At 36.3% G+C, this 12,156-nt stretch overlaps 1 protein-coding gene across 1 annotated transcript in view; it reads right to left on the bottom strand.

The window, feature by feature from the left end:
- The window catches only part of SLC4A10 (solute carrier family 4, sodium bicarbonate transporter, member 10), a gene marked incomplete at its 5' end in the record, with an annotated part of 86,001 nt that overhangs the window by 10,366 nt on the left and 63,479 nt on the right, over positions 1–12,156 (bottom strand). The window contains 7 exons of the mRNA XM_009586387.1: positions 296–469; positions 2,857–2,925; positions 4,232–4,483; positions 7,264–7,425; positions 7,931–8,044; positions 8,283–8,444; positions 11,325–11,430. Coding sequence (XP_009584682.1) covers positions 296–469; positions 2,857–2,925; positions 4,232–4,483; positions 7,264–7,425; positions 7,931–8,044; positions 8,283–8,444; positions 11,325–11,430 — 1,039 coding nt within the window. The remainder of the gene's footprint in view (positions 1–295; positions 470–2,856; positions 2,926–4,231; positions 4,484–7,263; positions 7,426–7,930; positions 8,045–8,282; positions 8,445–11,324; positions 11,431–12,156) is intronic.

Below are 12,156 nucleotides of genomic sequence, written 5' to 3'. Positions count from 1 at the left end.
CCTTAAATAAAAACATCAAATAAACTTTAATTTTTTTTTTTTTTTAAAGAGAAGAATTTTCCCTAAGAGAATATACAGTTGGGCTATCCACACATATAAACAGAATGCAACCTAGACTCAAACTAGAGATTATACGTAGAATTTTTCATTAATTAATATAGTATGAATTGTCCTTGGACATTGAATCGAATCAATATTGTAATTACCCACCGACAATTAACTTTTTTCTTCAATAATAATTATCCACAAGTGAAAACAAAAGGGATTTTTAGAGGAAATAAAAAATGTTTCATACCATCATAGGAAAGACAATGGCAGCTCTTGAAACTTTTATAATCCACAGAAGCACAAGACAACTCAGCTGAATTACAGTGAAGAGATGGACCTTTCTAAGAGGAACATGCCTCAGATAAATAAAATCTGGCTGATGCTTTGCAGGCATCCAGAATAGCTTTATCCTGTCAAAAAGCTGAAAGAGAAATTTTTAAAAGTTTGCATCAAAATGAGCTGTAGAATCATCTATGCTGACATTCACACACTGCCTAAGAGACCCTGAATATCCTAAGAATCTGGCTTATTCTAAAGGCAAAAATTGTGCAGAAGTTCAGGAGCACAGAAAAAGACTACCTCAGTTACAATCATGAGCCATGAATCTATACTAGTCCAACAGTAGTAAAGGACTCATCTTCTCTCCGTTTGAGTGACCAGAGTAAGAATGAGAATCATATTATTTAAGTAAAGTTTAATTATTTGGTTAGTCATACTCCTTAAGTTCCTTTCAATTTTAATACACGAGTGTCTCCCTAGGTATTTCTATTGCAGATCTGCTGAGATACTAGATTCCGCTGACTTACACTCTGTATAGTCATCATACTCCAGGAAACATCCTGCTCATAACTGCATAACATGTTATACACAAAGAAAATAGTTACTTTAAAATAGTACTGCTAAGATTTCAAGACAAGAACTCTTGAAGTTAGGCAAAGCCAGACTTCAAAGTAGATGTGAATCAGTTGTGAATCAAACTGAATGGAAGCTGGTTGATCCTGTTGGGCATATGCACTATTACACTGCCTTTCTAATACATTCTAAACTTCTGTTTTTCAACAACTGAGCTCTGCTTCCTTTAGCACACAAAAAGCTAATCATGGAGGGATCTCTTCAGTCTTTTATCTCCTATGGATGAAAATCCTTTCCTTTTTTCCAGTTTACTTCACCAGACACTTTATCCCAGGCTGTTTTCTTTTCCCTGTTGCACTTTCTTCACAAAACCAGGAACAAAAAACCCAAAAAGGCCAGCCAGAAAGACAACTGCCATGCTGTTAGGAATGTACATGAGAGGTTCTTGTTTTTCACACCTATTTGGCTCCATACTGACCTGAGACTTTGTGTCAGCTGCTATGGCACAGTGATGACGGTGATGCACCATTTCTCCCAGCATGGATGAGCCATGCTATATTCACACAGTCTTCAGGAATGTCAAGTTTCAGGAATTTTTATTGAGCATGTGCAAACTGCATTTTTTAAAGGCTTATAATTTGGCCAGATTTGAACAGATTTCTTTTTCACAGAAACAGCAAAAAGCACATCCTCCCACAAAAGCCATCTTATCAAATCTCAATTCCTTATCCCAGCTTGGGGGAGGGAGAAAGGGAGGGGGATGCTATCACTTTTCCAAGTAAAGATAGCCAGATTTTAGCATGCCTTAAAAACACTCCTCAATAGTGTACTTTCTCATACCCTTGTTCTGAGAAACAGCTGAACCATATTAAGTTGAAATTATCTAAACCTCAGTAAAAGCCAAACTATACTTCTTAGAATATCAACCCAAATGCTAAGAGCTAGGCAAAGTTATAAAAGAAGAGTCCCTGAATAGAAAACACCAGTCAAAAAACCACGAGATGTTGCCAGCCTTTGCCTATAAATAATAAAGAGGTAAAAAAAAGCAAGACATTTTTAACTCGCAATCAAAAATTCAAATATAATGGAAGAAACAATCAGGCATTTTCTTTGTTCTTTGTATTTGACAACCTTTTGCACAGTATAATTCATGTTTTCGTCATGTGACTGTTCTTTCTCAATTGTCTTGGAAGGTATATCAATACCTCAACTTTCGATAATAAACAAAGGTACACTTGAAAATTTGAGTGTTTGTGTCAGGTGGGCGAAAAGATTTGACATCGTGCCATTTAACGCTGCAGTCATCCAGGAGAAACAGTACGTAGGATACCATTACCAACCCTGACCTGAATGCTGGAGTGCCTGGCTTCCACCAGGGACTCCTACTTAAGGCTAATGCTGCCCTTCCAGTAGACTTGTCCTTCATCCCTGAGGCCAGAAATTAAGTAGCATGGGATTTGCAACAGTTTCACTTCCCTGCCTAGGGCATTTATTTGCACAGGAAATACCTTCAAAATCTCACCTATGTTAGTTTTAGGGCAAGTTAGCCAAAAACCTCATATAGGCAAACTTCAAGATCAAGCGTACCAGTACAAAGGCACTGACTTGGAAGCTGAAAAGGCAGCAGGCAAGCGAGTGAACGGGGAGACAGGGGAGAGGGAAGACATCCTGATAGTTGTTACTCAGTTTTTAGGCTCAGCCAAAATTCCCTTGATAACAAGGGAGAACAGAAGAATCGGCCCCTAAAAAATAACAAATTGGAGCACATTACCTAAAGGGAATACTCTATTTAGAGAGAATCCATTTTCCTTTTTAAGTGAGTCACTTTCAAGAATTTAAGGTTGGCAACATTCCTTTAAGATTATACACAAAAGATAATAAAATAATATAATAAGAATAGCTACACATTTTATAGAAAGCATCATCAGTAACACACTCTTCATAAATCCATTTTACCTGAATTCCCTTTAGAGATGAAGCACCCATGTAAAGAAATACTCCATAAAGTACTGGCATAGGAATAAACTGCACAACAAGCAGAGAAAGGGAAGAGCATATTAAATACTATTTAACAATTTTAAATGCTCCTAGAAAGACATTCTAAACAGTTGAAATTCAAAGTGCCATATGCCTGCATTAATCAGACAAGTTGTAAATTCAGAGTCACTCAATTACAAATTAATAACGTTTCTTAGAGTATACAGCAAAAGAAGAATCTGGCTCTATAGTTTTATTTTCCTCTCACAGCCAGTTACTACAATATACTTTATTTAGTATTAATAAGATTAACAGAACTATATGAAAAATGAAAGTGTTTGATACATACTTAAATTCTTTACTTAAAAGACTGCTCAGGAGAGTATCTGAATAGTAAAGCTATAGTCCTCAGAAAAATGTTCCAAGACACACACAAAATACTTCATCCTGCTAAAAGAAATGTTCTGTGCTGTAACCATTTAAAAATGGGTGAATGACTTTCATGGAATGATTTTGTAAGAGACTGTTTTAAATGTTCAGGCTGTCAGTATACGGTGTGTAGGTAAAGGAATATTTCCATAGATAAGTATCTGTTTTAAATACTAAATACACAAAATGCATGTTCTGTGTGTTTCCAAAGTGAAGGTTTTATGATACACTTAATAAAATACTACAGGGAAGTACAAGTTCTAAGGGCTTATCGCCTTCACTGTGACAACATGCAAGTCTAAATTCTGGTTTTACTGAAGCCAGTGGCAAAACTCTCACTGATTTCACAGAGGCCAGATAATTCTTAAAAATAGTAAGTATTATGTATATAGATGGTGTTATATATGCATATAACTAGACACCCAGCTTCAGGACACGGTGAGCTGTGCTGAGTATGCAGGCAGCATGAGAGAATTTTCATGTTCATTTCCAAGAAATGAACCATAGGACTTCCCTTGCAACTGTGAAAATATTTTTAAATTATCCGGAAATCACAAAATGTTTTTAAATTTTCTAAATAATTTTACTTATTGGTATAACTTAGCAAGACTGTTTCATGGTAATTTGCCATGGGCCCAAAGTATAGACAAAGGGTGAATCTTCATATACTACAGGTCAATGGCAGAATTCCCTTTGACTTCAGTTAGGCCAGATTTTCATTACAAGGTTTTTGTTTTAAAAATGTTAGATGTCCCTAGTCATTTTATTATGCAAACTTAGAATTTCACTTTAGATGATCGTTGTGTAACACTATGCTCATTAGTAATGTGCCTGGAAAGGGCACTCATTAAATAATACACTAACAACAGTGAAATGTTCAGTGTGGTGCAGTATTCTTTAGCTTTTCCTTACTTCCCGAAATTACCTTCAGGATACTTGTCAAAAAGACAGATGAGCCCATAAGGATAAAAATCATGAGCCCTGTGACTCTTTGCTCCCGGATTCCAAGAAATTTTGGCTGCTCCCCTGGAGCGGAGCACTCTGATTCCAGTTTTAAGCTATTCACATGGGAAATAGAGAGGACAGTGGCTGCAACAAACCACGGCAATCCCATAATAGAGCACACTCCAAGCATGACTGCTACCATGAGTAGGTCGAGATGGTATCCACATCCTTTCTGTTAAAAAAAAATAATGACAGCAAGAAGATATAAAATGACATCCGAATTAAGGAGAACACTCCTGGCAGGCATTCCTAATGAACAGTTAAAGACAATTAAAAAAAATTGTGACTTGTAAGGAAAAAACAGCTTTCCTCTACGCGTTATCCAGGTTGGGTCAGTAATGATGGCAAACTGGTTATCCAAGGGGAATTCCTACTAGTTCACATGAAATGCTTAATGTTATTAGACTCATTCCAGTTATGAGTTAAGTGTACATATCATAAATCCACTTTACAGTGGGCACCAAATACCCTTCCTGCTTATAAAAGAGATACTAGTAAGACAATGGAAAATACATACATTTTCTGTTTTAACTAAATCTCTTCTGTGGATAACAGTAAGCAGAACATCCAGCTGCACTGCCAACTTTTCCACTGCACTAATCTTAATACACCCTCCATCCATCCTTACACAGGAGGCAGAAAAATATGTATTTTGATTCTTTCCTACACAAAAATTCTTAAGTTAACATTTGCAAAGTCAGTTTATGCTATAAAGGGCCATAAAACCACATCAATCCTTTTGAAGTTTTTATAGATGGTAAGCACATGATAGCAGTAAGTTTTCACTAACGTACTTTCATCTTATCTAAGAACAGATAGCTAGAAATTAAGAGAAATTAAACTATAATTAAGATATGCACTAAATTAAACTAAAATAATATTCATCATCAGGTACTGTTTTACTGGTTTCCCTATTCAATACTTAAAAGTAGTATCATAAACATTCATATGAGAAGTCAGTAAAAAACGTTTGGGTTTGGATCATCTCTGTAAGTAGTCAAATACTCCGTAAATTTACCAACAGGAGGATGTTGCTTTTTGTAGTAGTGGATAAAACTCTTTGGTCAAATCTTAGATACATTTAAAAACCTGCAAGTACAACCTGCACTTGAAAATGACCAATGATCTGCATCAAGCTTGGTTGTATAGGTATCTGTTACCATAGCTGAGAGGGATATTTCTTTTCAATTTTAGTAAGTATCCAGGACCACCATGTAGCTGCAAGCAGGAGCTCAAGCTATTTCCTTTAAAAAGTCAGGTAGTTAGTTATCTCCACAAAATTTTGCAATATGGCAGCAAATCCAATGTCGTGGTCTGATGAAACAGTGATGTTCATGCAAACAATGTGAATATGTTGAACCATAATTTTGCCTGTAAACCCATGCAAATGCCTTTTGACATAAAAAACTAACTAAACTAAACTTGGAAGGGTTTGCTACAGAGACTGCCAAAAGCTGAAATGTGCACTATTCAGAATTTGCTATGGGAAGTATAAAAAAAGAGGGTAAAATGAGTTGGAAGCAAACAAATCATTTCTTTCTGAAGACAACTTTTACTTCTAAAATGGGAAGCGTCTGGGTTTATGAAAATGTAAGCCACATATCGAAATGAAATGCCATCTTATTTGCTTATATTATTTAAAAAGGGGAATTCATATAAAGTAAAGAAAACGAAAAGAATCAACTCTAGCAATCTTCCCTCACTCCCCAAAAGTGCTTATGAGTCTTATCTCCAAGACACATCTTGACAAACTCAGAGATGTGTCAAACACAGATATTAGTTACAGGCACAATGCACTCAAAGAAAGAGTTTAATTCTAAATCCTAACAGAAACACCTTTTTTTACCTTCTGACACATTTATGAGGAATGTATCTGCTAATGCATACAGAATCTGAGAGCATTTCCTCACATTCATACATGATCTGAGGAACCTGACATATGGGAAGAAAAGGAAGCATAGCAACAGGTGATGCTACACCAGACCCCAGCGAAACTAAAACGCAGCAAGACAAGGGGGCAGCCAGGAGGACCATCTGACTCCCAGATGCCAGTGCTGAAAAAACACATTCCAAAGCTTGGCAGCAAATTCCTGCATCTGTCAAGTTAACCACATGCAATGCTATGGATTGACATGAAGAGCCAGGCTGACAAAGAGGGCAAAAAAAGAACATATCAAATGTCACAATCATCCAAGAAGAGGCAGTGCAAAGTGAAGGTTGCAAATGCATTTGCTAAAGCAACTTGGGATTGGATTGCTGCTTATTAAAAGTATGTCAAAAAAAGCCTAAGCTCGCTGCATATACATGTACAGAAACCTGCTGCTAGATTTTGCCCAACAGTTTTTCAGAGGGGTGATGTCCCTTTTTCTCTCTCCATCTGTAGGCAACTAAAGTGTTAGAGAACAGAGCAGGAAGTTGTCCTGTGTTGTTTTAAGAACCCATTGTGCCTCTAAAGCTCAGTTTTTTTATTCTCCCTTCTTTAAGATAGGAAGGGCATAAAAAAAATGGGTGGGTAGAACCACAGAGAAGGATGAAGAGAGGGAAAAAAAAAATCTTATATTACAAAATAACTCCTGAAGAGTTTTTCAAAATCCAATCCAGTAGAACAACACTGTGAATATCTGAAGAGGCAATTAATATAATGGTACTTAAGGAAATAATTAACTTCCAGATTTTTTTCTTTAGGTGAATGGGTATCATTCTTCTAATAAAGCATAGCACTTTTTTTGATTGAGAATCTCTGTTCCAAATCACATTCGTAGAGACTTCTGTAAGGTAGCGAATCACTGACACAGAACACAGGGTACTACACAGACCAACAGAGAAAAAGCATAACAATTTAAAGGGGTTGTATGTAACATATAATAAATTCACATACTCTAGTAGATGAAGGTATATTACATAACCTGAAGCAGAAAACAACAGTGAAAATACAACTATTTGACTCTTTACCTTTAGTTTGTGTTCTTTTCTATTGATAATGACAGCTGTGATCTGCTGGTCCATAAAGATAAGGATAGTACAAAGCAGGGCTGGAATTACAGCAGCTATCACTGTCCACCAAGGATTAGGCCCCAAAGGAGTAATAAACCAGCCACGATCATCTCTGGTGGGCTATAAAAACACAGTCATGCATGACCAGTCAGAACTCTAAGGATTGTTTACACTTCAACTTCACAAGAATACATACAAAAACATTACTAGGATATAATTTCCTTTAAAATGAATCTACGTAAGAGCACAGAAAAATGCTAAACTTCCTATGATACCAAAAAGAGAAGTTACATCTAAGAAAATCATCTGGGATATTACAGACTTGGTTGTATTTGACACAATGAGCCCAGAATTTGGAAGGAGCCCCAGAACATTACAGTAGTCTAGGATTTGGGTAATTGAGCCAGTTTGGTCCTCACACAGAAGACATTAGGAAGCATGAAGGGGCCTGATGGGAGAGGCTCACTTACATGGGCCGCTAATCAGAGAGGTTGCATAGTACTTGGTGAACATGAAAAATTCAGAATAGTATCACTACTCCCTGATGATAAAAAAATATAATAAACCCACTATCGCACACTACTTTGTCAAAATAAGAAGGCAGTGCAATTTATCAACAAATTACCTTAAAAGCATTTGGAACCTGAAGTTTTGGTGATGGAATCCCAATCGCATAATCAATTAAAACCATGGACAAAATAGTGAGAAAGACAGCAAAATCGCTGACAACAGATCGTACCTACAATTATTGAGAGAAACGACAATTTTAACCAAAATATTCATTTGTGATTTAGGATTTATTTTTCTTCACTGTTTTAAGCCATTTTGTGCTTACAGCTAAAACCATGCTTATTCTGATACAATGAGAAAAGATGCCGTGTCCACTTCACCAGCAGTTAATTGAATTTGCAATGCAGATGGAATTCATGCTTACACATGACTAATGACAACTTTTGAATTAAAAAAATGGCACACACCTTTGTTGGGAAGTATCGGCTAGTTTTGAACTGCTTCAGTGTGGATGACAGGGTTACTGTAGAAAAGAATAAGATGACAGACCAGAAGAGGACATCTGGAACATAAGGGCCATGATGACCACAGGCTCGTCCAACAAACTCTCCATGAAACTTTTTACATTCCTATCAGGGAGAGCAAAGTAGTATTGTTCTGAAAAATACCCGTGCTTACACTGATATTTACTTTCCAATTATTTTCCAAAATTGCAAGCAAATTGTATTACTAGAAACAGTAAAATCATTTTTAGATATTTATTCTTTTAAAAATTAAAACTCCTAAAACGTATCTAGCCTGCATGGAAAACTCTCAAACCCTCAAAAGAATCTCTTGTTTAACCAAAATTAAATGAGAGGTCTTTTCCAACCTTAATGATTCTATGATTCTATGAAGTCACTAAGACATACCATAAATAAAGTCATTAATATAAAACCAGATTTATTTCAAACTGAACAAGTACACTTATTTAGATTCTGTTTACAACACAGATTTGCACTTCCTAATTCCTTCCAAGAGAGGAAAGGGAAGTTCAAAAGCTACCAAGAGAAAGGCTGCTCCTGATCATTCTCAAGAACTGATTTTTTGTTTTAACTTCACGGGCCAAGCAATTCAAGAAAAAGCTACTTAGAATGTACAGTATTAGCCTAAAAGAAGACCAATACATTTAATACCACATGGGGGCAGCACATTCCACAAATTATCTTTTTCTTAAAAAAAGCAATCTGATAAAATGCAGCAAAACCCCAAATCCATAACATTAATTTTATCCAATATAATATATGATCGAATATGCAGATACAGTAGAAAACATATCTAGTAATTCTCCAATACCATCCTTAGTTGTTTAAAATCATACTTGTTCCAAGGTAGCAAGCAGAGAAATAAAGAGTAGCTCTAAAAATGTGAGCTACAAGCTCTGGACTCTTCTCCTTCCCAAATCTCTCCACACATATTAAGCAAAAAGAAACACAGCACCCAGAATCAGAGATTCCAGACAGCAATATCCTGCCAGATCAGGATCTTCTAGTATCAAATGAACTGGGTCACTGGCTCATCAGACTCACGTCAATACTGTGGCTTGACACGTTATGAGAAACTGGCTGTGAACAAAGGCTGGCTTGAAAAAAAACACAGTTGCTATTTGATGACTGTGAGACAAAGGAGTGCAAAACTTTTTATATTGGTATAGCAGTAAACCTGGGATAAATATGATGCACTTCTGACCGATGAAATAAAGGTTTTAGATGGGGGAAAAAATTCTCAGAAAATCCAGAAGAAATTCTCAAGATTCTGGGACATCAAATAGAAAACTTGTCCTGACCTGAGCTAGACCTTGATGTTGGCACAGCACAGGGATGAATTTCATCATATAGCTACTGAAAAGGATTTTGTCATCATCAGAATGAACACTTTGCTCACACTCGTTTTGTCCTAGATAGCAAAAAAAATTGTTGGTCCTACTGTTGTTTTTAAGAGAGAGTTCCAGTCTAGATCTTCAGAAACTTGAAACTTTTAAATCAGACACAAGAAACAACAGGAAATAATGAGCAGTAAAAAAGACAATGGGGTGAGACTGACCAAATATTTAGAGACAATTAGGTCTAACCTTTTACTGCACATCTCTAGAACAGGAGAATTGAAGTTTCCTGATGATGCTTGCAAGAAATAAATACATGAAAGTATGAAAAATTTCAGTTATTTCTTTGACAACTGTAGGGACTCATGGGAAAAGTCGGTCAGTTATACTGCTACCCATGTAAACTCAAGTTTCGGTAATAAGCTTTTACAGAAGTTTTAAAGGGTTTTATATAATGCAGCCAGTCTTTTACATTTATAGTTAAAACAAAATCTGTTATTTTAAATCTCCTCAGCTGCAAATGTACTCTGAAAAACACTGTCAGAGATCTGAGAAAGTGAGAGGAGGAGTCTGCCCCTGCACAGATGCTCTTAGAGTGTGCTGCAATTTTGAGAATATTCATTCTGGATTGCTGGAATCCCTCAGGCCAGCAGTTCTCAACTTTCTGCTGTTGCCACACCAACAGAGTTGAGGAGCAGTCCTTGCTATCAAGACAGAGCAGCCATGGAAGACAGCTCTTGCTTAACTCATGGGAAGAAAAAACAGTATCTGCTGGAGATAGTCCACTGGATTGGCTTTTAAGCGTTTCATTTGGTTATGCCTATGACAGGGTTAATTCAGTTATATTTTTGAGAGAACCCTTCAGTCTGGTGTCTTTTGCACTCAATTCTTTTTGACTGTGTCATGAAATGATCCATTTGTGAGAAAAAGTCGTGGCCTGATCTCAATATGACATTTTAATCGAGTTGTAAATGTTGCTTTAAAGAAAGCAAACCTGAAGTAATATATCCTTTAAGCCTAGAAAAGTGTACCATTTAGAAACAAGTTACATATCCATGCAAGCATCGCAAACTGTCTGTAGCTTGTTCCCATCCCCCCCACCCCCGCTCGCCTCCCCGGAAAAAAAATTACACAACTAAGACATACATAACACTGAAGGCCTACGTAAGAGAGAAATTTGGTCACTGAACAGAAAACGTTACAAAATTTCTCCCCTTCCTCTCCTTTATAGCCCGAACAGCTGTAAGAACATTATAGGGGAAATAAATGTTTCTAGAGTCTTTTTACACAAGCGAACTTTGGTTTTGCCATCTGGCAGAATTTAGGACAAATCCGTTGTCATTTGACATGTTTAGACTTAATCTCAGTCAAACTCGTGTGCTGGTGTGTCAAGAAGTTTCCAAAGCAGGGCACAAAATGTACATACTTGCTTTAATGTGTACTATCAAAGGCTGCAAAATGCTTACAAAAGGAGATAATGCTACCAAGTCTATGTTAATCTTTGCTTAGTTAAGTATATTTTATGCTTTATTTGAGCAAATACGATCAGAAAAAACATGGTATTTTTTTCAATATATTTGCTGCAGTAGGAGAGACAAAATTATTTATGCTTATGCCTTTATTTATTAAGTACCAATATTTCACTTACTGACACAGTTAGGTTCCCCCATAGCACATCAGATGCAGATATATTGTAGTCCTGCCAGTATCGTAAGGTTCTATTGCTAGGATGTTCTGGTTCCACACAACTGCATCTGAAAAGACAAAATAGTATTTTTTTCCTTAATAATAAAAGATGTATCAGATATTAATCCAAATTATCAACTTTATGACATACTGAAATCGTGCTCTACTTTGCCAGATAATTTCAGTTCAAATTATAATTTTAGTTCAGCACCAAAGGCTCTGTGAACCTTTTTGACCATCGTTTTTCCTTTTCCCACAGCTGCTTTAAAAGCATACTTTTCATTTTAAATTGTGTGTTTTAACATACAAAATGTGAAAAGGCAGTGTGGAAGGACAATACTGCAAATAGGCAATTTAAAATCAAAATTAAGTCTTTAAAGCCTCTGAAGCAACTGAGGGAGGCTTTTTCTTTGACAAAGCCTTCAAAATATGCAGGATACTATGTAGGTTCCAAAACGTCAAGTGTGCTTTGCAGTTCTCTTTAAATTAATTCTACTTTAAAAAAATCTATAGTACTATCTATCTGCTAGTATTTTAACGTGCTTATGATGGCTGTAAATAAATTCTGTACTATCCTTTCTGATAAAGTTTTGGGAGTAGCTGGGGACAGGATAACATCTGACTATAGGGTGGAGAGCCATTAAGCATACATTTCCATTCCAGTTCTAGAAGAGTATCAGTTTATTCACTTAGCTATGCCATCTCTTTTCTCTGTGGCTGTTTATCTTTCCACAAAATGACAATTCTCATCTAGATTTGTAATATTTTCTATATAAGAAATTCTACCATCTACA

This window comes from Fulmarus glacialis, unplaced genomic scaffold, assembly GCF_000690835.1.
Source record: "Fulmarus glacialis isolate BGI_N327 unplaced genomic scaffold, ASM69083v1 scaffold4921, whole genome shotgun sequence".
Taxonomy (NCBI): domain Eukaryota; kingdom Metazoa; phylum Chordata; class Aves; order Procellariiformes; family Procellariidae; genus Fulmarus; species Fulmarus glacialis.
The sequence above is the reverse complement of the archived record's forward strand: the minus strand, read 5'-3'. Positions and strand labels throughout refer to the sequence as shown.